General features: G+C 41.8%; 1 protein-coding gene across 1 annotated transcript in view; it reads left to right on the top strand.

Annotated features, from left to right (window-relative positions):
* Positions 1 to 25,547, top strand: part of MCF2L2 (MCF.2 cell line derived transforming sequence-like 2) — a 280,804-nt gene that overhangs the window by 171,585 nt on the left and 83,672 nt on the right. The window contains exons 16-18 of the mRNA XM_036755690.1: positions 4,440 to 4,506; positions 6,690 to 6,805; positions 10,856 to 10,925. Coding sequence (XP_036611585.1) covers positions 4,440 to 4,506; positions 6,690 to 6,805; positions 10,856 to 10,925 — 253 coding nt within the window. The remainder of the gene's footprint in view (positions 1 to 4,439; positions 4,507 to 6,689; positions 6,806 to 10,855; positions 10,926 to 25,547) is intronic.

Here is a 25,547-nt window from a genome sequence, read left to right as displayed (position 1 = left end):
AGGAAAAATGAAAGGCATATTTAATTCATTCGAGAATTAAATATTAAATAATATTAAATATTAAAATAATGAGGCCCCTCATTTATAGTTGCTCAAAATTGTTTTTAAGTTCATGTTTAAAAGAAGTTGATGAAGCAACAGGCTTCATTCCTGACATCTTAGAAAATGTCTTGTGTTTCCTTGGATAAGCCTTTCATCTGCTTCAGGTCTCAGGGTCCTTGCCTAGAAATTAGATTCAAAATACCGGGTTTCTTCTCTACCCCCAGTGACATCATAGGGATTTTCTTTTGAAACTTGAACTATTTAGAAGATAGAGGTTATATACCTCTACATACGTACTTATTTTGATCTGGGTCAGTGATTTCTTTGGTGTGGGGAACTCTTCTCCCATGTGGAGACTCTCTCAACAAATTCAGGTCACCAACTCTCCCATAGCTTAAAGTCTTAAGAGTTGCCTGAGTGGAGGTAGGGGGTAAGTATGTCCAATTAGGTGACTTACCCATGTCCATGTAACCAGCACATGTCAGAGGTAGGATTAGAACTCAGGTCTTCCTTTTTCCAGGACCTCAGCCATGATGCTACTAGCTAGGTGGTGCCATAGTGGATAGAGCTGGGCCTGGAGTCAGAAAAACCTGAGTTCACATCTGGCCTCAGACACTTTCCAGCTGTGAAATGCTGGGCAAGCCCTGTGACCCTTCTCAGGCTCAATTTTCTAGAAAATGGGGATGATAGTAGCACCTACCTCACAGGGCTGTTGTGAGGCTAAAATGAGATCATATTTGTAAAATGCTTTGCAAACTACTACAACTCTATATAAATGTTATCCATTATTATTACATGTACACATACCTAGAGAGAGGTGTGTGTAGGTTTGCGGCATTTATATGCAAGAATATGAAAAGGTGCACATCTTTTTACTTGATGGGTGACTTCCTGGGAATGTCTACTTAGCTAAAAAAGATTCCAGCCTTTCAAAAAAATATTTGGCAACTGGTGATGCTTTCTCCTCTTCTGTAGTGTATTGGATTGCACAACCCTAACAGTTTTTTCTTTTAAAATATGTGCATCTACTCATAAGTTTTTAAATTGATTTCTTTGCCTTGAGTAAGAGGTTTCTTTTGAGAATAATTCAGGCTGAAGAGATAATTCAATTGTGGATAAGCCAAAAATGTGTTTTCAAGTACAACATGGGATAGTGATTTCAGCAAGTTTTTATAGTTAGATTTGGGGCAGCTAGGTGGTACAGTGGACAGAACACTGAGCCTGGAGTCAGGAAGATTCATCTTCCTGAGTTCAAATCCAGCCTCAGACACTTCCTAGCTGTGTGACCCTGGACAAGTCACTTAACCCTGTTTGCCTTAGTTTCCTCATCTGTAAAATGAGCTGGAGAAGGAAATGGCAAACCCCTCCAGTGTCTTTGCTAGGAAAACCCTGTGTCAGACTCAACTGAACAACAATAAAGTTACATTTGTCTTGTTATGTAATTAGGAGCATAAATTTAGAGCTGGAAGGGACCTAAAGTTCATCTAATCCAGCTTTCTCATTTTATAGAGGAACCAGTTGAGACCCAAGGAGGTTATTCAAGGTCACACATAGCCAGTGGCAGAGGCAGGACTTGAACCCAAGGCTTCTGACTCCAGAAGCAGTACCCTTTTCATACTCCATGATCTAAGTGTTAGTATTTATCTTAAAGAAAATCAAACTGAGGGCCTAAAGGAGCATCCTTGTGCTTGCCAAGAAATAGATAAGTGACAATTGGATGCCCTGCCCTGCTTACTAGTCATGATGATAATGATCATTTCTGGCACAGTAGAATGGGGCTTCCGGCCTTACGAATTACATACATTATCTCAGGGCTGCAGAAAGATGACCTCGTAGTTTCCTTTGGGACCTTTGAGACATTAGAACCAAAATAGCTACCAGAGGGTGACTCAGAGGTGCCCTGTCTTTCCTAGAAGATGCTGCCCATATCCACTGGGGCTCAATAACATGCACCCTGATGGATTTTCCCAGGCGGTCTGGTGCTTCACTCTGATGAGGCAAAGATTTTGCTTTCTGGTTTATTTACAATCACAGATAATAAACACAAGAGGCTCTTGTCACCCTTGACAAGGCTGGGGTATCTTGGGAACAAGGTTCTTGTCATGTCACCCTTTCAGTCAGTTGGGAGGCAGTGGGGATGCCATTGGTCACAGAAAATGAGCTTATCCTGGTTTCATCAAAGAGGCTCTAAAGTCAGCAGGCAGTTTTGAGAAGACCAGTTTCCACCATCAAAGAAGCCAGTGTTACAAACTGATGTCAGCAGGACAGACTTTGGCACTGAGCATTGGTCAGGGGTGCCCAAATACGGTAATGATAGTGATAGCTAACATTTGTATAGTGTTTTAAGGATTGCAAAGTGCTGTAAAAAAAATATTATCTCATTTCACCCTTATAACAGCTCTGGGAGGTAGGTGCTTTTATTATCCCCATTTCACAGATGGGGAAACTGAGGTTGAGAAGTTAACACTTGCCCAGGATCACACTGCTAATAAATGTCTGAGGCGGGATTAGAAATTAAGTCTTCTTGACTCCAAGGTTAGCGCTCTATCCCTTATGCTACCTTACTATCCACCATGTTAGTAAAATGAGGGGGTAGGACTCCATGGCTTCCAGGGTCTCTTCCAGATCTAAATCTGTGACTTTTAACAATTATTTCCATAGCTTAAGCTCCTTTCCCTTTTGTTTCCTGTTTATGGGTTTTGCTGCCAATGAATGAGGTCATGTGCCCTCTTTTCCAAAGTTTTTAGCAAATGAGCATTTTCCTACAGTAGCAAACTACAAAGCTGAAGCACGGTTGAGTAGTATCTAGTGTTTGATCAGGAATGAGTTAGAAGAAAGTTAATCCAGCACTTTCAACATGTGCATGGCCGTTACTATGCCATGGGGTGATTAGGCACCAATGGGAAACAGTTTATGTGAATGGGCATGAATAGCATTACAAGAAGTTGATGGCAGAGCAGCTCAGCTCCTCCTTCTGGCAGACACAGATGCTTGGAGGAGGAGGCTCTGCCCCAAACTCTGCACTGGGATATATGGCCCAGCTCTGCCCTGAACTGAACCTTGGAGGAAGACTTTGTGGTCCCTAGAGAAGTGCTAGAACTGGACCTCCTTCCAATACTATTCACTAGAGTCCTTCATTGTAACATTTAAGACTTTATGTATCATGAAATATGTTACCAATGTGCTGTGGGGAAAGGACTTTTCATATAAAATATGACCCCACCAAGTCTTCTCTTCTCCAGACTAAACATTTTCAGTTCCTTCTGCCTTCTCCTGTCAAATGAAATAATACCTGTCAAATACTTACCACATAGTAGGTACTTTACACGTGCTTATTCCCTTCTCTTCTCTTCTCTTCATATGACCTGAACTCAAGGCCCTTCATCCTATTGGTTGCCCTCAATTTTTCAACATCCTTCTTATAATGTGGTGCTAAAATATGAATGCATTATTTCAGGCATGATAAGACTGACCAGGGCAAGGCATTCTCTTGTGGCACTGCCACATCACATTGTTGACTCATAGAATTTACCATCTGCTAGGATCCTAAAATGTTTTCTTAGGAACTGTTGTCTAACCATGAATCCACCCCTCCTACCAGGCACCATTCTATATTAACAAAATTGATTGTTTGAACCCAAGTGTAGAACTTCACATTCATCCCAGTTCAGTTTCATCTAATTCAATTCAACCCTTCATTCTCCTTGTATCCAACTCTGTCATTTGTGCTATCTACAATGGTGACAGGCATGCCATCTGTGGCTTCATTCCAATCTTTCGTGAACATGTGGAACCAGCACGGAGTCACTGACAGACTTGAGAACTCTAATGAAGGTTCTCCTATATCCTCTCCTGACCCACTCTCCCCCAAGATCCACTTTGACATTGACACAGTAAAGGCAAGCTCTTCTAGTCTGTTCATAGAATCCAGCCCACATCTCTTCACCTTGTCCCCAATATTCAATTAGCATTTGTGAGTGAATGTGGAAGATTAGATCTGGCCTCTAAGAGAAAATAAGTGACAATGACTTTTTAAAAGAGCTTTTTTTTTAAACAACTCTGAATTTGATTTGTGGACAAAGGAGTGGAACCCAGAAAATATATTAACAATTTAATTGTTTCTTTTAAATGCACAAATGACTGTCTTATACCATAAGGCAGCTCTGTGACCCATTTATCTCTACTGGATTTTTGGGATTTATACACACACTGTCCTGGTTTCCCCTTGTGACCAAGGGCATGCGTTTGTAAGACAATAGAACCAAACAAAGTTAGCTGCCCCTCTTGAAACTAGAACCCATCATTTTATTAATGCCCAGGAGTATAAGGGAGGAGAAAAATTCAACAGCACAGTGTTGCTCTGGATTCTGAAGCATCTTGGTCTTTCTCTGTTTTAGCCACATCATGCATGAGCTGATTGAGACAGAACGAGTTTATGTTGAGGAGCTTCAAAGTATAATTGAGGTAAGCTGACTACCTTTCTGGAAATACCCTGATCCTATTGAGATTCTGTTGCACCATAAGAATCCAATCTGTCCAGGTTAAAAGACAAAGGACCAGCCTTGGATTCAGGAAGCTTGGGTTCAAATCCTACCTCTGATATTTACTCCCTACTTGACCACGGGCAAGTGCTTCACCTCTCAGTGCCCCAAGCATCCAATTCTCCAACACTGGGCAGATTGTTAATCTATGCTTACAGAGGGAGTTTTCATACCAGGAGTCCCCTATTCTAAAGAAATCACAGGTCCAAATCCTTAACCCATGAAAAAAAACACACACCCATTTCCTTGGATCTTAATAATTTCCATCAAGATTTTAATGAAAAAAAAAAAACCAACGCTTTCTGGTTTTATAAGATCACATACCTCCTGCCATTTAGTAGACTGAAAATCATAGTAAAAATGACATTGATGTGGCTGGTGGACTTGTGGAGAAACAAGAATACTCATTCACTGTTGGCGGAATTGCAAAGTTCTAAAATCCTGCTAGAAAGCAATCTGGCAGTACACAGTAAATGTTATGAAAATAATCACACCCTTTTACCCAATGATTCCATGGTTAAGAATGTGACTGCCCCAAAAAAGGTTACCAAAAATGAGAAAAAATCTGATCAAAGATTTTCACAGCAGCATTATATGTAATATAATATATATGTATATAATATATGCATATGTAAAATATAATATGTGCATGTATATAAAGTACATATGTAAAATATAATATATGTATACATAATATATACATATGTAAAATATATACATATACATATTCCATATTTATGGAAACAAAATGAGAAGCAACCTAAGTGTCCAACAAAAGGGTAATGGTTAAATAAATTGTGATACACTCATTTTATTAAGGCAATTAAGAGAGTTAAGTATGAGGAATACAAAGAGAAAAAGTTCATGAGAATGTATGAGCAAAGAATTCTGATGGGGTTTAGAGAGAGAGACTTAAAAAAAACACTCTGATACCTTATACACTGAAATTAATTCATTTAAATGTAAATAGTTCTTAAGCAAGCATAGTTGTGTGCATTGATGGTGAATGTCAAGTTGGTAACAAGATATTTAGTTAAAATGTTTAAATTGCATTGATGGCTAGCATTTCATCTGATGTAGCAAAATCAAATCTTACGTAAAACTTTTCTCAAATGATGCCTTAGGCAAACCTTAGAAAAATCTTTTCTGTTCCTCAGCATTCCATGCTGATAAAAACCAGGGACAATTGCCCTTTTTTGTGATTGGAAAGCATTTTATTCTTCTTAAGTACAGACTTCATAAAAATGCAAGGCTTGCAAAGTATTTTGATAGCTGTTTTATTAACAACAGGCATACACACTTCGGGGAAAATTTGGTGAAATAGAAAATGCATCATAGATATGGTTTTCCTTTCATTTTGTTATCCAGGAAACTGAGTTCAGGTAAAGTGTTAGGGAGTGGAATGTTAAGTGACTAGCCCAAGGTCATGCAGGTTATCAAATCATAGATTGAGAGTTTAGAGGGCATCCAGTCCGGTGGCATCAAACTCAAATAGAAACAGATCCCTGATGGCTACATATTGACTCAGTTGTATTTTTATTTATTTTGTTAAACATTTCCCAATTGTATTGTAATCTGGTTCTAATTGAGAATTTTGTACCTCCTATCTATCCGAGCTCTTTATTTTATAAATGAGGAAACTAAGGTCCAGAGGTATAGTGACTTGCCCAAGGTCACACAGGTAGTTAGTGGCAGAGGGTACTTCTGAGGGCAACTTATTAAGGAGGGTGGGCAGCAACCCTGGCTGAAAGCTGTCAGGATCCCTTGTGGGGGGATGGCATGTGGGTTGCCCATTTGTCAGCTTGTTAATGTTGGTGGTCCCAGGAGGGGGCTGGGGGGAGGCAGCAGCAGACGAACTCTACTTTAGAGATCTGAGAGCCCACCCAGTCCAACCTCTTCGTTTTTCAGAGAAGGAAACTGAGGCCTAGAGAAGTAAATGTCTCACCTATGGCTACTCAGGGTACAGATCTGAGATTGAAACCTGCATCTTCTGATTGTAAAGCCAGCACCTTTTCACCTGAGTGGGTGAGAGGGAAAGGGGTGAATCTGAAGCATCTTCTTTCTGTGTTCTAGCTGTGATACTTAACACCTCTGAACCCTCTGCAGGGTTATGCGGCAGAAATGGACAATCCAGACTTAAATCACCTGATCCCAGTTGCCCTTCAGAACAAAAAGGAAATTCTCTTTGGAAACCTCCATGAAATCCATGAATTCCATAACAGGTATGTATCTCCCAGATGATCCCTGCTCCCTGGGAGGTTCTCCCTCCTCACCTCCCACTCCTGGAATCCCTCATTCCCTTCAAAACTCAGCTCCAATACCACTCACCCTACTCAGGACTCTCGTGCCAGGCATTGCACTCAACAATCAAGTAGTCCAGGTCCTCAAGGAGCTTTCAGTCTTCTGTGAGGGTGCAGAGGATTGCCAGGTACGGTGTGTAGATAGAGGAGTGTTCACGAGTTTGAGGAAGGATAGTGCAAACTCCAGACTTCCAGAGAAGGTAGTGTAGGAACCTCTAAGTGATTTTTCTCTCCAATAGGGGAAATTGGCATATGCAAGAAATTCAGCTCCAATGAAGAATGGGCAGAAAGCAGTGGGCTGGTTACCTTTTAACTGCAATAGTTTAAATTGGAAGTTTGAGGTGAAAGTCAGTGTGGATTTCCTCATTCTTTTTGTAAACATGTTACGAACTATAATATAATTAAAATTTATTAAGGCTATGGACTATCCCTATGATTTCATAATGTGCGGAAATCCCAGGGAGGGAATGCCCTCATTAATGCGGGGGGGGGGCACCTTCTGGGTCTTAGATTCCACCTCGAGCCCTGAGCAATTCAGTGATTTACCCAGGGCTACCAGCCAGTATTGGTCAGAGGCTGGACTTGAACGCACATCTTCCTGGTTCTGATGCCAGCTCTTCTTGCCCAATACTATGCTACCTTGCATATTATTTTACATGTGTGTCTATAAATACATGTTCGTGTGTAGACATATACACACTCATAAAATATATAAGGGTGAGGGTATATGTATATAAATCTCATCTGAGATTTAGAACTTTATTGATATGTGTGTATATATATATACAGATTACATAGAAAATACATATATGTGTGGATATATGAATGTGTGAGTCTGTGTATACATATACACATATATCAGAGACCTATAATTTCACATAGGTGTGTATAGATACATACACTGATGTACATAAAAATGCATCTGTGTGTGGACATATGTATGTACATATGAATATGAAGGCAGCTGGGTAGTTCTATCCATTGATAGAGCACCAGGCCTGGAGTCAAGAAGACCTAAGTTCAAATCCAGCCTCAGACACTTACTAGTTGTGTGACTCTGGACAAGTCACTTATTCTGTTTGCCTCAGTTTCCTCATCTGTAAAATAAAATGGAGAAGGAATGGCAAACCATTCCAGTATCTTTGCCAAGAAAACCCCAGATGGGATCACAAAGAGTCAGACATGACTGAAATAGTTGAACAACATAAATGCATGCATACATACATACATATGTCTGAGACCTATAATTTCATCAGTGTATGTACAGATATAGAGATGTATATTGAAAATGCATGTGTGTATGCATGTATAAATACATATTTCTGAGAACTAGACTTTCATACACAGACATACACTGAAAACCATCTATATGTAGATATGCATATATGTACATATATATAGCCATATCTGAGACTTATCATTTCATGGATAGGTGATATACTCAAACAAATGTACATAGAAAATACATATATTTGTGAATGTGTAGAAATATGTATATAATCACATGCATGCATATCCATACATATCCACAAATGTCTGAGACCCATAATTTCATTGGTGTAGGAATGCCTTCTACTAATGCAGATCAACAACTTTTCTGCCTTAGGCACTGAGAGGGTAAGTGACTTACCTAGGGTCACCCAGCTAGTATGTGTCCAAGAAGAGACTCAGGTCTTCTCCACCCTGAGGCCAGTGTTTTCTCCTCTGCCACATTGCTTTACAAGTAACTATACCTATGTAAGACAAAATCAAAAGCAGGCTGCCTGATTTGGATGAACAGAATCATCCCACGAGATCCCAAAGAAGAAATATAGGTGAGAGTTTCCATCATTTTCCTTTCTGTGTCATTGATGAGCAGAGGAGTTTGTGGATAATGCTCGAGCCCAGCATTCGATCACAGTAATAGAGGCAGCAGCCACATTCACTTCCTGGGCTCCCAGTCACTGATTACGCTTGTCAGGGCCCAAAGGAATTCCTGTTTAACCTCCCTGGATTAAGGAGGAAGCAGCATAATGTTGGGGCTGGAGCCTGGAGCCTTTAATTAAGTCATTGGCCAAACCAGACTGGTTTCACCCCCAGCCTTCTTAAGCGTTGCCTTGTTCATTGCACAGCATGAGATTTTTTAAGGGGGAGAGTGAGGGAGGTGTTGGGATTTGAATAAAACAAAAATGGCTTTTTTCTTTTCATTTAATTCTAGATGAGAATTAAAAAACAGACTTTTCATCAACATAGCCTAGGAATGGAGGCAACTAAGGCAGGTTCTTGTGGTTTTGTTTCAGGAAAAGGCATTCAAACTCACGCCAAAGGGAATCTTATATTTTTATAGCAGTTTACCCAATATTCAGAGTCAGTGAGGACAGTTAGTCAATGTCTGGGCTGACTGTATTGGCATTGTCCCTGAAGGCTCCAGAGCTAGGATTGTTGGATTTATATCTGGACCTCAGAGGTCATCTGGTTCAGCCTCTCATTTTACAGATGAGAGCACTGAGGCCCAAGAAGTGAGCATCGGAGGTGAGATTTGAATCCATGTCAGTGCTCTTTCCCAGCCACCAGACCCCCTCCAACTAGATCTAAAACCGGCAATGGAGAAAATACCCTCTTCTCACAGTTCTGTTTTAACAAGAAGATAGACCAATGGAAATCAAAGATGGAAATTCATGAATTTGTGAATGAATCATCATTTCTTAAGCACCTACTATGTACCAGGCAGGACTGGGCTAAGAGTGGGGAATACAAATGCAAGCCAGCAAGAGAGACAATGCTAGAAAGGCAAGGCCCCCAGGATGCTCAAGCAAGGAGCCCTCTGAGGCTGGCAAAACCCTTTATACACATTATCTTCTTTGATTCTTACAATAACCCCGTGGACGAAACACACGACAGGTGTTATCGCCAACATTTTTACAGGCGGAAGAAGCTGATTCTCACAGAGGTGCCATGATTGCTTAAGGTCACACAGCTAGTAAGTGACTGAGGTGGGATTAGAGCTCAGGTCTTCTAGAAATCTACCCACTGTGCAGTACAGCCTTTCCTCTGCTCCAACCCCTTCACTTTACACATAAATCAACAAGCGTTCATTAAGTGTTTACTATGTGCTAATTAGCACAGGAAATACAAAGAAAATAGTACTTGCCCCCCCCCCCCAAGGAACTTATGCCCCATCCTAACCAGAGATACATGGGAAGAAATAGAGGTTCAGACATCTTGCCCAAGGTCACATAACTAGTCGGTGGCAGGTCTAGCACTGGAACCTGAGGTTTTTGACTCCATGTCCAGCATTCTACATCACGAGACTTAAGACAGAAACACAGAGAGACAGGCACACAGACCTAGATAGACATTGATAGATGGATAGACAGCCATAGAGAGATAGACAAGCATAGACAGATGGATGGAGGGACAGACAGGCAGTCAGACAGATGTGTTGTGCTCTGCCTTCCCCACTGTCACTGATAAATGCTCCTAGGTTGATGTACATTTCAAAGGCACGTGAATGCTTTGCTGGGTAATACCATTGTCATCCATCCCACCTGCCTTCTTGTTGTCTTGGTATTCCCAGATTCTTAGGACTTGAGCCTATGAGAAGCTGAGGGGCCTTAGAGAACATCCAGCCCAGCCTGCCCCCTCATTTTGCAGTGTCCCAGAGTGGGGGCGTTACCCAAGTAGAAAGTGGCAGAGAAAGGAACACAGCCCAGCTCTTTTCTAAATGCTCCTTTTCCTCCCCTCTTCACACACTAAAAGGAGCCCAGAAGCTCCAGGCTGTTTGCCACTAGGGCTTGGGGCTGGCAGAGCTACCCTGGGTCTAGCCTGGTTCTAATAATAGAGGAGGTTCCGTGGTGTGGGGGGAAAATGATAACAGCCTGGTGTATTTTTAGTCTCCCTTCCTTCCCTCCACCCCCCATTCAAACTTTGATCATTGTTCTGAAGCCAATACCTTAAAAAAAAAATCAAAACCATCTACATTTTTCTCCTTAGAATTTTTCTCAAAGAACTGGAAAACTGTGTTGAAAATCCTGAATTTCTCGGCCGGTGCTTTCTAAAAAGGGTAAGTTCACCTTTCCTGACTACCTGGAGTAATTCCATTTCATACATGCTTCTGGATTAGCTGATGAGTGCATATTTCATATTTCAATCCTTTGAATGGTGGGCCATTGCTCTGCAAGTATTTATTAATTGCCTGCTAGCTGGCAGGATTCCTGCTGGGTGCTGGAGTTTTGTTGTTGTTGTTGAGTTGTTTCAGTGGCATCCGACTCTTCATAACCCTATTTGGGGTTTTCTTGGCAAAGATACTGGAGTGGTTTGCCATTTCCTTCTCCAGCGCATTTGACAGATGAAGAAACTGGGGCAGACAGGGTGAAATAACTCGTGCAGAGTCACACAGCTAATAAGTGTCTGAGGCCAGATTTGAATTCATGGAGACACAGAGGCAAAAGGGAAAACAGGTCTGGCCCTCCAGGATCTTATAGTCTATTGGGGAAAATGGATACATACATGAGTATATACAAAAAGAGTATATGTCAATCAATCAACAAGTATTTATTAGACGTCCGCTATGGTCAGACACTGTGCTAGGTGCTAGGGATAGAGGCCCTGCCCTCACAGAGCTTACAATCTGTATGGACAACTCTTTCATAAATAATTGGTTTTTTAAAAATTAATTTATTTTTTGTTCTTAACATTCACTTTTATTAGATTTTGAGTTCTAAATTTTTCTCCCTCTCCCCCCACCAAGATGGCATGCAATCTGATACAGTTTATACATGTACAATCACATTAAACATATTTCCACATTAGTCATGTTGTGAAAGAAGAATCAGAACAAAAGGAAAAAACCATGAGAAAGAAAGACAAAAAAAAGAGAGAAAATAGTATGCTTCAATCTGCTTTCAGACTCCATAGTTCTTTCTCTGGATGTGGATAGCATTTTCCATCGTGAGTTTTTTGGAATCTTCTTAGATCATTGTATTAGATCATTGCTGAGAAGAGCTAAGTCTAGCAAAGTCAGTCATTGCACAGTGTAGCTGTTACTGTGTGCAGTGTTCTCCTGGTTCTGCTCACTTCACTCAGCATCAGTTCATGTAAGTCTTTTCAGGTTTTTCTGAAGTCTGCCTGCTCATCATTTCTTATGGAACAACAGTATTCCATTACATTTATATCCCACAACTTGTTCAGCCATTCCCCAATTGATGGGCATCCCCTCAGTTTCCAGTTCTTTACCACCACAAAAAGAGGTACTATAAATATTTTTGTCCGTGTGGGTCCTTTTCCCATTTTTATGATTTCTTTGGGATACAGACCTAGTCATGGTATTGTCGTATCAAAGGGTATGCACAGTTTTATAGCCCTTTGGGCATAGTTCCAAAAAGCTCTCCAGTTTCATATATTATTGTGAGCCAGGGTAGTTGTTCTTTCACTCCCAGCTCTGTTGATATAATACAGATAATGTGGTATTAATGTGCTAAAAAGTTTTTAATTCCTTGTGATACCTCATGAGGTGGTAACACCTTTCTCTGACACAACTAGGAAGAGCAATAGCTGCTGGAGCAACAATAAAAAATGATTGATCAGCCCCAACCACTTCCCCAAACCTTTTGTCTCCCCTTCCCCACCCCCCACCCCCAATCACCCTGAACTAAAAAGACAGTCCAATAGTTGGTGTCAGTCCAGATCAGATGGATCTGGGTGAAGGGGGGGAGATCACATCCTCCCTCCTTTATGTAACTATATGGAAAATAAACCCAAAATAAATGCAGGGTAAGTTGTTAGTATAAGTAGGAATGATGGAATTGGCTATTGGGAGACCACAAATCTGACAAACATCCCTTAGATTCTCTACCTGAGTCTGGGACATGATGTTCCTGAAAAGTATTTGCCTTCCTGTTTATATTTTACTTAGACTAATAATAGGATGAATTAGTGTGGCCTTCCACCTGCTGGTTGGTGGGAGGAGGCCACCAGGCTTTGTGCTGGGGGTGGGGAAGAAGTTGATACTGGCCTCTTGTGAATAATCCAGAGGCACCTGAAGCCAAAGTGATGCTCAGAACACCAGTTTAAAAACCCTGGTGAATGGTATAACCTACATAGTCAGTCTTTTGTGATTAAAAATAGCAGTGACTTTAAAATGGCAGCCAGTCCCTTTGCTGAGAACATGCTGTTTCTTGCTTAGACACTGTAGAGTGACAGATTTTGTGGATTTAGAAGTGTCTTGCTTTTGTTTTTAATATACAAATACTACTTTAGTCATGAATGCCTGACTTTAGTAGCTCCAGTATACACTTGTGCCCATTTTTGCCAGCCCCAGAGCCTCTCTATGGAGCCCTGCATTTGTCTTTCATCCACATCCATCTTGGACAATAGTCAATCCTCTGTGGAACAGAATGCCACCTGGTAGCCAACAAGGAAGAGGCCCTATTCAACATTTCAGTTCCCTCATCTTTACGCCTGACCCCAACTTACCACCTCCTTTCTTTCCCCCAAGGGATCATGTACCTATGTATGTACATACATGTACATGTGGATCATTTTGCCACCCACTTATCCACTCTCTCTTTTTCAGACTTCCTCTTAAATCCTATTTCTTGGAAATCACAGAATTTGAGAGTGGGGAGGGATTTCAGCAGCCCTGAAAGAAATCCCCATGTGACTTATCTGAAAAATAGTCATTCTGCTTGAAGACCTCTGGTGACCCGCCTCCTCTCAGCGCCACCCATTCCAACTCTAAGTCATAAAAAGTTTTTCCATGACTTCAAGCCTAAATTGGTCTCTGAGCAACTTCCATCCATTGTTCCTGGTCCTGCCCTTTGGGACCAAGCAGAACAAATCTCATCTATCTTTCATGAAAGCCCCTAATGCCAGAACACAATAACTATGGAGTCCTCCTCCCCAAAGTCTTCTCTAAGACTTGGCCTGAGCATCCTCCCCACCCCCTCACATGACAGAGACTCCAAGTCCTGGCTCATCCTTATCATCTGTCTTCCCTTGGACATTCTCCAGCAATGTGCTTCCAAAACTGTAGTGCCCAGAATGGGACTAGTAACTCTTTCTTCTAATTTCTTCCAGGAACCATTGGCATAGCAATGAGTTAGCCCATGGGTTCTGGAAAACAATTTGGAATTATTCCAGAAAAGTCAATCAACTATTCATCAAACCTTTGATCCAGTGATCCTAATGCAGGGCAAATACCCCAGAGAGGTCAAAGAAAGGAAGAAATGTGATTTACATACTGAACCATTCACAACTCTTACCCAGAACGCTCAGGAAAATCTGTCTTTCTTTTACACTCTCTCTCTCTCTCTCTCTCTCTCTCTCTCTCTCTCTCTCCCTCTCTCTCTCTCTTCCTCTGTCAGTCACATGTGAGGAAGATAAGAGGACCAGGTTGTTTGGACTGAAGAGTGTTTGAAGGGGAAAAAAATTTATAAGGCAAATATGCCACTGCTGATGGACCACAGAAGGTAAAGCAGATTGGAAAGGTAGGAAGGGACAAGGTTGTAAAGGACTTTTTGTTGTTATTCTGGTCATTTTTTTCCCTTTTTTTAAAATAGTATTTTACTTTTTCCCTCAATTACATGTCAAGACAATTTTTAGCATTCATTTTTACAAGATTTTGAGTTCCAAATTTTTCTCCCTCCTTCCCTCCCTTCTTCCACAAGTGGTAGGCAGTTTGATACAGGTTAAATATATGCTATCATGTAAAATATATTTCCATATTAGTCACAGTTGTGGAAGAAGAAACAGATCAAAAAGAAAAAAAACATGAAAGAGAATAGACTAAGTGAAAAAAAATATGCTTCCATCTGTATTCAGTCCATCAGTTCTTTATCTGGACGTGGATAGCATTTTCCTTCATGAGTCCTTTGTATTTGTCTTGGATCATTGTATTGCTGAGAAGAGCTGAGTCATTCCTAATCGATCATCACACAATGTTGCTGATCTTGTGTACAATGTTTTCCTGGTTCTGCTCATTTCATTTTGCATCAGTTCATACAAGTCTTTCCAGGTTTTTCTGAAATCTGCCTGTTCATCATTTCTTGTTTCACAATAGTATTAAATTCCTATACCCCAACTCCATTCCCCAATTGATGGTCATCCCCTCAATTTCTAATTCTTTGCCACCATGAAAAGGGCTTCTAAGAATATTTTTGCGCATTTAGTTCCTTTTCCCTTTTTTACGATCTCTTTGGGATACAGAACTAGTTGTGGTATTACTGGACCAAAGGGTATGAATAGTTTGGTTGCGCTTTGGGCATAGTTCCAAAATGCTCTCCAGAATGGTTGGATCAGTTGTGGAGGGCTTTAAGTGACAAACAGAGGACTTTGTGTTTGATTTTGGAAGTAAGAGGAAGCTGCCAGGGCTAGTCAAGTTTCTGGAAGCAAGGGGTCCAATTAAAAGGCTGTTACAATAATTCAGGCAACAAGTGATCATGGCCTTTGCTAGGCCAGCAGCTGTCTGGGTGGAAAGAATGATGATTAAAGCTTCTGTGGAGGCAGAAAAGACAGTATTTGGTCACTGATTGGCTATGAGGGATGAGGGAAAGTGAACCAGGATACAAACCTAGGAGACTGAAGGAATGGTAGTACTCTCAACAGAAACAAAGAAGTTTGGAAGAGGGCTGGCTCTGGGGGAATTTATTATGAGTCCAAGCACAGGAGGTGGGTGGCTTAAGACCCAAAGAGGAATATTAGGGACAATGTAAATAGTTTCATGCCTGGAGCAGATGCCAGGACTTGACAGTTTCCGAGGTCTCCTTACCCTAACCCTGAGATTCGAGGCTTCTATAGGGTTTTTTTTAGGTAAGAATAAAAACAAGGCTGGTGCAAGTTCATTGACAGAGATAATGGTAACTGTTACCCAGCCCAGAAGACAGGGCAGCCACTCTGTGGAGCCAGAAGGCAGCACCTGTTGCTTATAGTACCGATGAGGGCACCAGCCTCTCTCTCCTCCTCTGAGGGCCAGTCCCAACTGATAAATGCTGAGCTAGCCCAGGACCTGGCCTTTGTGCTGCAGAGGGGACTGGTTGTTAAGAGGGAGAATGAGGCACATCCCTATGAGACACCTGTGAGGCAGAGCAAGGCTGTTCTGGGTAGCTTTGATGCCCAGGAGGCTTCCCGTTGGCATCTGTGTTTGTGTTAGCCATGCTGGGGAGGTGCTTTCCCATTTTTGTCTGGGCTTGATGGGGTCACAAGAGCAGCAAAAACTCAGTTTTCTCCAAAATCTTAAGAGTGAAACCTTCCTTCATCACCTGGGCATTTCTCTGCCAGAGCTCCTGGGACCCTGCTGGTCAGAAGTTGATGGTGGATCTTGACAGACAGAAAATGGCACTACTTATCTCCTATTATGATTTTCTTTTCTATCAAGGAGAATGACCTTCAGACTGGAAAGGGTAGACCAAAAATGATGCAAAAGGAATAGGAGGCCAAGATGGGTAAGGGTAGTTAGAAAGCACATAGACGCTCTAAAAGAGATCAAATGTCTTTGACTTGAACAAATTACACCCAAGTGTACTCAAACAGTTGAAAGATAAGATTGCTGATCAGTCAGGAAATGTAGATGAACCATGGAAAACCAGAGACATGCTAGAGATCTGAAGATAAGCTTGTTTTCATTGATTTTCTGAAGATAATCGGAAGAAAATTCCACAAACTACTGCTGACTGATCAGTTTGAGGTGAATTCTAGGAGATATTGAAAGACACATAATAGCCAAAGTGAGGGAACATGTGGTCCTCTTCTGCTCAGATCTGGCCACCTTGGAAGTCTTGTGCCCACTAGGGGTGGCCACTCTTTAGAGTAATGGGGAACTGACTGGCATCCTGGAAATTTGTAGGTCAGAGGGAGGGACAGGCATTCCCTCCCAGTCCCAGAACAGTTTCTTTGAAACAAAAGACCTACCTGAGTCACACCTAAGAGTTCTTAAAGGGACACACCCAGTCTGTGACAGAAAGGAAGTAATAGGGAGCTCAAGAGCTGATCCCAAAAGGATCGAACCATGGGAGCAACAGACAAAAAGAGAAAGGAAAACTCAGTGTAGAGAAAGAGATTGAAGAGGGCCATCGGTCTTTCCAGGCATCTTTCCAGAGAATGAAGTTAATGTCCTACATACCTCATCAAGGTCTGAGGGCCTTTCCGAGAAACTGCTTTTCCCAGGGATTCTTTTCGCTGGGCCTGGCCATTAGCAGACCTGGGCGAACATACTCTGCTCCATTCTTTATCCAAACACTTCCTGTAGCCTGAATTTTTGCTTCAACTTAAAAAAAAAAAAAGACCAGGGATTATCTAGGGAAAGATATAAATCTAAATCAGAGCTGAAAGCCAAACTTCTGCCCAAATGTTGGGGATTGTCCCGACTGGGAGCTCCTAGCCTAATGGTGGTTGGATTCCCGAAACTGGTTGTTTCCCATAAACTCCATTAGCATCTGAGGAGGCTAGACCTGCCTGGCCAAGCTAACCTCCACTTAAAAACAAACAAGCAAACAAAAACCTCATTGTAATAGAGTGGAGCTGATAGCGTCTTCTGAGATAAAGAGGGAAGAGAGGATTGTTATGAGAATAGAGGGCTGGAAATCATCTGTAAATATTTGCAATAGAATTTTAAAAAGTGGAAATGACATAAAGCAGACTACAGTGGTAGAAGCTGGAGAACTGTGGCTCCCAGTATATACATATATACACACATAACACACACATATAGACACATTTACACATAGACATATACACATATATACACACATATACAGATACGCATATTCACATACACATAAATATACATGTATATACATGTACACATATGTGTATATATGTGTCACACACATGCCTGCATGAGCGTGCACACACACACACACACACACACACCGGGACTGCCTACATTACAAATGCATACAGATGGGAAATAGAAAAAGAGAGGAGCTGGTATATAAAAGGAAGAATGAAAAAACTATGAATGACTTGGGATGTCATTTAGCGTTGGCTTATTTATTCTGTTTGTTAAGTTTAAAAATAAAATACAAAACCTTCCCTAACTTTCTAAGGACAAGGGCTGCCAGTCCCAGGCCTCATTGCTTCCCCATTGAGATGCCAAGGGTATTGAGTACATGACCCAGGAAAGTGGCCTGAAGGAATGGCCATGGCCCTAGGACCAGGCCGGGGTCTATCTAGCCTGGCCTCCACGCAGTTCTCATCTCCCTCCCCTCAGCCTCCCGCAAGAACAACAGCTGAGGTTAAAGACTCCACCTACTGTGAGAAGAGACCCATTGCCCTGACTGTTTTGAGTGAAATCCTGGGCAGCCTCTGGGGTGACTCCATCTTCTTACCTCCTGGGCAGCCTGGTGTCCCCTTAGTCCACCTTCCCTTTGGGGGGCAGCTCTGATGCCTGCCCCCTAAGTGATCTTTATTACTTTTTTCCCAGTGGAACAGATCCCATTACTTTGTATGAATGGCTTTTTGACGATTTTTCACCATCTTGATCACCTTTCTCTGGACATGTTACACACAGTCCATATCCTTCCTAAAGCAAATACAGTTCCCAGAACCACACACAGTACTCCAGAGGTTGTGCAGCTGGGTAGTCAGACTAGCCCCTCCCTAGTCCTGGGCCCTGGGCCTCTGCAGCCTGAGTTCACATTAACTTTCTGTGGTTTCTGTGTTGTACCATTGGCTCCTACTAAGCTGACAACCCACTAGCAACCCCAGATCTTTTTTCGGATGGGCTGCTTTCCAACCTCATGTTTGCCCATCTTACACATGTGCAGCCACTTTCCTTAAACTAAGTATGAGACTTAAGATTCTCCCCTATGACATATTTCATCTTATTTTTATGGGGTCCAGTGTTCTAGCCCATCAAGGCTCTTTGGGCTCTTAAATGCCATCCATGGGTCAGTCCACCTAGCCAGTATCAGAAGGGACATGTCTTATGACTCAGATATAGAGTAAAATTATAAGATCTGGGGCTAGAAAGGGCCTCAGCTGTTATCTAGTTCACTATTCTCAGATCCAAATTAAAATGGGTCCCTGTAGCCACATATTGACTTAGGAGACTACAAATCAACATTATCTATGTTATATTGCATTATTTTTTTTATTTTGTTAAGCATTTCCTAATTATATTTAATCTGGTTCCTGCCACACTTGAGAGTCTTGTAGGCTACATGTGATGCCTTTGAACTAGTCAAACCTTTTTGTTCTGCAGATGAGGAAACTGAGTCCCAGACAGGGGGAATGACTTAGTTCAGGTCCTGAGTTTATCCCAGCCAGCAGCAATGGGACAGTTAGATGGATGGGATGGCAGAATGGGGAGAGATAGAGAAAGGAGAGTGGAGTTCTTTTGGCCCCCCAGGTTTCCTATGAAATCCCACTCTCTGAACCATGTCAGATACTTCTATAGGGTTTCTTCATTTTTTCTTTAGTTGGTGATGGTGATAGTTATCAATCAGTATCAATCAACAAACATTTATTATGTGCCGGGTACTATGCCAAGCATTGCAGGTACAAAAAGAGGCAAAAGACAGTTCCTGCCCTCAAGGATCTCAGTCTAACATTTATGTGGCACTTAAAGGTTTGTACAGCACTTATGTGTGTTATCTCATTTAAGCAATGAGAAGGAATTAAACACATGTCCCATAGATTTCATAATGGAGTCAAAAATCTGTTTCTTGATTGACCCAGTAGTGTGAATTACTCCCAAAGAGACCTTTGGCCCCTTTGCCAATGAGACATTGGAAGGCAATTGGGAAGGCTCTGTTTCTAGAGTCAAGATGATATCCAGGCTCTGCCATTTTGTACCTGTGTGACCTTGGGCAAGTGACCATACTTCTTCCAAGATTGACTTCCTCATTTGTAAAAGAAGGGGGTTGGACTAGATGGTCTCTGTGGTCTTGTCCAAAGATCTGTATATGAGCTGGTCTTGCCAGTTATCCCCCTAACCTGACCTGCCTTTCACAAAAAGACAGAATGCTGAGCCCATCCATCAACCCTCGTATCAGAGGGGGATGGTGGGACCAGACACCACAATTAGGCCAACTCCCCCACCTTTCCCCTATCTTAGAAGCAGATTAGAGAGATCCCTTCATGTGGAGACAGGAAGACCCAAGTTTGAAGCCTGGTTCAATCTTTGCCTTATCAAAGGTCTTTGAGGAGGGTCTGTTATCTAAGATATATAAGCAACTAACAGAAATATCTCGTACCAAAAGTCATTCTCCAAATGATGAGTGGTCAAAGGATATGAACAAATGGCCCTCCAGAAAAAGATTGTAAATCATTAAGAACTATGTGAAAAAAATGCTCCAAATTGCTAATAATTACAAATGAATGAAAAAGCATATATTAAGTGTTTACTATCTACCACAGCTACAAAGAAAAAAAACAAGAAAGTTCATACTCTAATTAGGGGAGAGAACTCATTTAAGTGCATTCAGTGGCAAATGAGGCAGACAATTCCTAAGAAAGTTCCATGACAGGGCAGACCAGGAGGCCTAGGGGGATGTTTGGGGTGCAAAGGTGGTCCGGATGATGGAGCTCAGTAGTCCAGAGGATGCAGGAGAAGGCAGATAGTAAAGAGAAACAGAAATCAAAACCACCTGGAGATATCACCTCATACCCAGCAAATTGGCAAAGACAAAATACAGAACTAGTCAATGTTGTGGGGAGGGGCTGATGCCCTTTTGTTGGAACTGTGAATTGGTACACCCATTCTGGGAAGCAAGTTGGAATTAGGCAAAAAAAGTGACTAAAATGGGGATTTTTTTAAAAAACAATCTTTCAAAAGTTATCATCAGAGATCAATTATTTTGGTCCTTTAAGATTTAGGTAATCACCAAAAGAATCAGATTTCAGAGTATTGTAAACAATTATTTTCATCTCTCTTCTTGATGGCTTATGTCGTTATTGCAATGTCTTCTTATGCAAGTCCCCTTCTTATGAAACAGCATTTTAAAAAAGCAAACAATATTCAAAACTAGAAAATGTGGGTGAGGAATTATTGGAAAAAACCCTTCAAAGGTGGGGAGTTATTTTCTCCAGAAAGTTTCAACCTTTTTCAAGTCTTCTCCAATGTGATGTGAGTTATGGTGTTAGGAGAAGGAATTATAGAAATAGGTCTTTACGTAGCACAATTTTTTTAAACCATGAAACTAATTAGAAACTACATTTATCTTGCTTCTGAAAGCACTTTTTGCATTCTTGAGATCTTCGAAATGAAGAGGTATTGCTTCTTAGCTAAGGAGGCAGGGTGGATTGTATGCATCTATTATATTTACTGGCTTACCTGAGCCCTTCCATCAACCCTCCTATCAGAGGGGGATGGTGGGACCAGACACCACAATTAGGCCAACTCTGCCACCCCTTCCCCTGTCTTAGAAGCAGATTAAAGAAGAGCCCTCCATGTGGAGACAGGAATAGGTGACAAACAGCTTTTAAATCTATTAAAACTGCAATTCCTAAATTGAAAAATATCTTTCTAAAAAGTATTCAAATCTGAGAAGTCCAGCTATAGAGATGTATAGGCAGAAAGCCCTGTCAGTCTGATGGCCCCACTGGCCAAAGTCTACCTTGGGTTGGCATTCTTTATTCATTTATTTGACAAGCATTGGTGGAATGGGGTACAAGTCATGGCTCTTCCACTCATTACCTATGTCACACTGGACAAATCACTTCTCTGGGCCTCAGTTTTCTTATCTGTGAAATGAGTTGGTTGAAATTGATACTTTCCAACAATCTTTCTAGCCAAAATCTATGATGACATTGTATGTCCCACTATGTGTCAAGCAGTAGCACCCAGGCTTGCAAAAAGTGATAATGTTTGACCCCTGTGCTCAAAGACTTCGCAATCTAGTCAGGGAGAAGAATCTGAAAGGAAATGATTAACCAAAGGCTTCTTTCCATTTTGCCAGACAAGAACCCTTAGGAAAGAGTCTTTGTATCTGACAGGGTTGGATCTCGGTGCTTAAAGAGGAGAAATCATGGAGGGAAAGAATTCTTTTCTTGGAATGCCTAGAGTAGGATAAAAATGGTGTTTGAAAAGGAGGCAAGGGTATAGGTTCATGAAATTTCTTTTTATTTAAATTTATTTATTTAACATATTTGGTTTTCAGCATTGATTTTCACAACAGTTTGAATTACAAATTTTCTCCACATTTCCACCCTCCCCCCCACTCCAAGATGGCATATATTCTGGTTGCCCTGTTCCCCAGTCAGCCCTCCCCTCTATCACCCCCCTCCCCTCTCATCCCCTTTTCCCTTCCTTTCTTGTAGGGCAAGATAAATTTCTACGCCCCATTGCCTGTGTATCTTATTTTTTAGTTGCATGCAACAACTTTTTTTTGTTTTTGAACATCTGTTTTTAAAACTTTGAGTTCCAAATTCTCTCCCCTCTTCCCTTTCCACCCACCCTCCCCAAGAAGTCGAGCAATTCAACCTAGGCCACACATGTATCATTATGTATAACCCTTCCACAATACTCATGCTGTGAAAGGCTAACTACATTTTGCTCCCTCCCAACCCATCCCGCTTTATTGAATTTTCTCCCTTGACCCTGTCCCCTTTCCAAAGTGTTTGTTTTGATTACCTCCACCCCCATCTGCCCTCCCCTCCATCATCCCCCCCCCTTTTATTTTTTTTATCTTCCTCCCTCTTCTTTCCTGTGGGGTAAGACACCCAACTGAGTATGTATGGTATTCCCTCCTCAGGCCAAATCCGATGAGAGCAAGGTTCACTCATTCCTCCCTCACCTGCCCTCTCACCTCCTCCCACAGAACTGCTTCCTCTTGCCACCTTTATGTGAGATAATCCACCCCATTCTATCTCTCCCTATCTCCCTCTCTCAGTATGTTGCTCTCTCATCCCTTAATTTGATTTTATTTCTTTTAGATATCTTCCCTTCATCTTCAACTCACCCTGTGTCTGCTCTCTCTCTTTTACATATATATATAAAAACACATATATATATATACATACATACACATACATACATATACACATAGATATATACATACATACACATTCACTTATATATATATATATACATAAACATATATATATGCATATTCCCTTCAGCTGCCCTAATACTGAGGTCTCATGAATCATACACATCATCTTTCCATGTAGGAATGTAAACAAAACAGTTCAACTTTAGTAAGTCCCTTGCAATTTCTGTTTCTTGATTACCTTTGCATGCTTCTCTTGATTCTTGTGTTGGAAAGTCAAATTTTCTATTCAGTTCTGGTCTTTTCACTGAGAAAGTTTGAAAGTCCTCCATTTTATTGAAAGTCCATATTTTGCCTTGGAACATGATACTCAGTTTTGCTGGGTAGGTGATTCTAGGTTTTAATCCTAGCTCCATTGACCTCTGGAATATCGCATTCCAAGCCCTTCGATCTCTTAATGTAGAAGCTGCTAGATCTTAGGTTATTCTGATTATGTTTCCACAATACTCAGATTGTTTCTTTCTGGCTGCTTGCAGTATTTTCTCCTTGATCTGGGAGCTCTGGAATTTGGCGACAATATTCCTAGGAGATTTCTTTTTGGGATCTATTTGAGGAGGCAATCGATGGATTCTTTCAATTTCTATTTTGCCCTGTGGCTCTAGAATATCAGGGCAGTTCTCCTTAATTATTTCTTGAAAGATGATATCTAGGCTCTTTTTTTGATCATGGCTTTCAGGTAGTCCAATAATTTTTAAATTATCTCTCCTGGATCTATTTTCCAGGTCAGTGGTTTTTCCAAGGAGATATTTCACATTGTCTTCCATTTTTTCATTCCTTTGGTTCTGTTTTATAATATCCTGATTTCTCATAAAGTCACTAGCTTCCACTTGCTCCAATATAATTTTTAAAGTAGTATTTTCTTCAGTGGTCTTTTGGACCTCCTTTTCCATTTGGCTAATTCTGCCTTTCAAGGCATTCTTCTCCTCATTGGCTTTTTGGAGCTCTTTTGCCATTTGAGTTAGTCTGTTTTTTTAAGGTGTTGTTTTCTTCAGTGTATTTTTCAGTATTTTTTTGGGTCTCCTTTAGCAAGTCATTGACTTGTTTTTCATGGTTTTCTCGCATCCTTCTCATTTCTCTTCCCAATTTTTCCTCTACTTCTCTAACTTGCTTTTCCAAATCCTTTTTGAGTTCTTCTATGGCCTGGGGCCAGTTCATGTTTTTCTTGGAGGCTTTTGTTGTAGGCTCTATGACTTTGTTGTCTTCTTTAGGCTGTATGTTTTGGTCTTCTCTGTCACCAAAGAAAGAATCCAAAGTCTGAGACTGAATCTGGGTGTGCTTTCGCTGCCTGTCCATATTCCCAACCAACTAACTTGACCCTTGAGTTTTTCAGTGGGATATGACTGCTTGTAGACTAACGAGTTCTATGTTCCACATTTGGGGGGGAGGCGCCAGCTCTGCCACACCAGCACTGCTCCTTCCCCAACCCCCAACCCGGACTGGGCTTACATCTTCGGCAGGCTGTGCACTCCTGCTCTGATCCGCCACTTAATTCCTCCCACCAGGTGAGCCTGGAGCCGGAAGTAACAACAGCTGTAGTTGCCCCACCTCCGCTGCCCCCGGGGCTGGAAGTCGAACCTCGAACTCCTTCCACTCCTGCAGCTTTTCCCACTAACCTTCTCCACAGTCTTTGGTGTTTGTGGGTCGAGGGGTCTGGTAACTGCCGCAGTTCACATATTCAGGGCGCTAGGGCCACCTCCGCCTGGCTTCTGGTCTGCATGGTCCGCGCCGCTCAGGCTGGGCTCTGCTCCACTCCGTTCCCAGCTCCCAGCTCCCAGCTCCCAGCTCCGTGTGGAATAGACCTCACCCAGAGACCATCCAGGCTGTCCTGGGCTGGAGCCCTGCTTCCCTCTGCTGTTCTGTGGGTTCTGCCATTCTAGAATTGGTTCAGAGCCATTTTTTATAGGTTTTTGGAGGGACTTGGTACGGAGCTCACTCTAGTCCCTGCTTACCCACCGCCATCTTGGCTCCGCCCCAGGTTCATGAAATTTAGAACTGGAAGGGACCTCCATTGGAGCTGGACAACATGGTGGTCCCTTCCAGGGAGATGAGGACAATGAGGCCTGAGGTGACTTGCCCAAGCACACGCACATAGTAAGTGGTGCAGCTGGGGTTGGAACTTAGGTCCTGTGAGCCCCAGTCGAGAGTCTAATAAATTCCCTCATCTTTACAGATGTGGAAACAGGAGCTGGGAGTTGAAGTCACTTGTCTTATGTCACACAGGTAGTAAAGAGAAGAGCTGAAATTAAACTTGGGCCTCTCCCACTGTAACGTGCTGTCTTTTCAGAACCTCTCCCTGAGCCTGTCCCCCATAATTCATCCACATCCACACGGGCCCTGCCCAGCCTCTGGGAGGTCTCTGCTCTAAAAAACTAGAGAAATTCTGAATCAGGACTCCAACTGAGAACCACCTGGAGACCTGGATTTTGTACAGGCCTGGCCTTGGCCCATCCTTCCTTCCCAACAGCCTCAGTTTGTTCCCTTGGCAGAAAGTACACTTGATATAACCTGTGGTTTTCAATTGACCATAAATTTAATCTGAGTCAGCAGTCTGATAAAGCTCTTTAAAATGCCAGTGCTTTCTCAGGAGACTGTAGTGAAAAGCTGATGCCCAGATCAAGAGAGGTCATTGGGTCAGAGATACAATAATGGCGGCTGTAGCAATAAGGGCATTTACACAAAGCTTTAAAGTTTCATGT

The sequence above is a fragment of the Trichosurus vulpecula genome, chromosome 4 (assembly GCF_011100635.1).
Source record: "Trichosurus vulpecula isolate mTriVul1 chromosome 4, mTriVul1.pri, whole genome shotgun sequence".
NCBI classification, from domain to species: Eukaryota; Metazoa; Chordata; class Mammalia; order Diprotodontia; family Phalangeridae; genus Trichosurus; species Trichosurus vulpecula.
The sequence above is the reverse complement of the archived record's forward strand: the minus strand, read 5'-3'. Positions and strand labels throughout refer to the sequence as shown.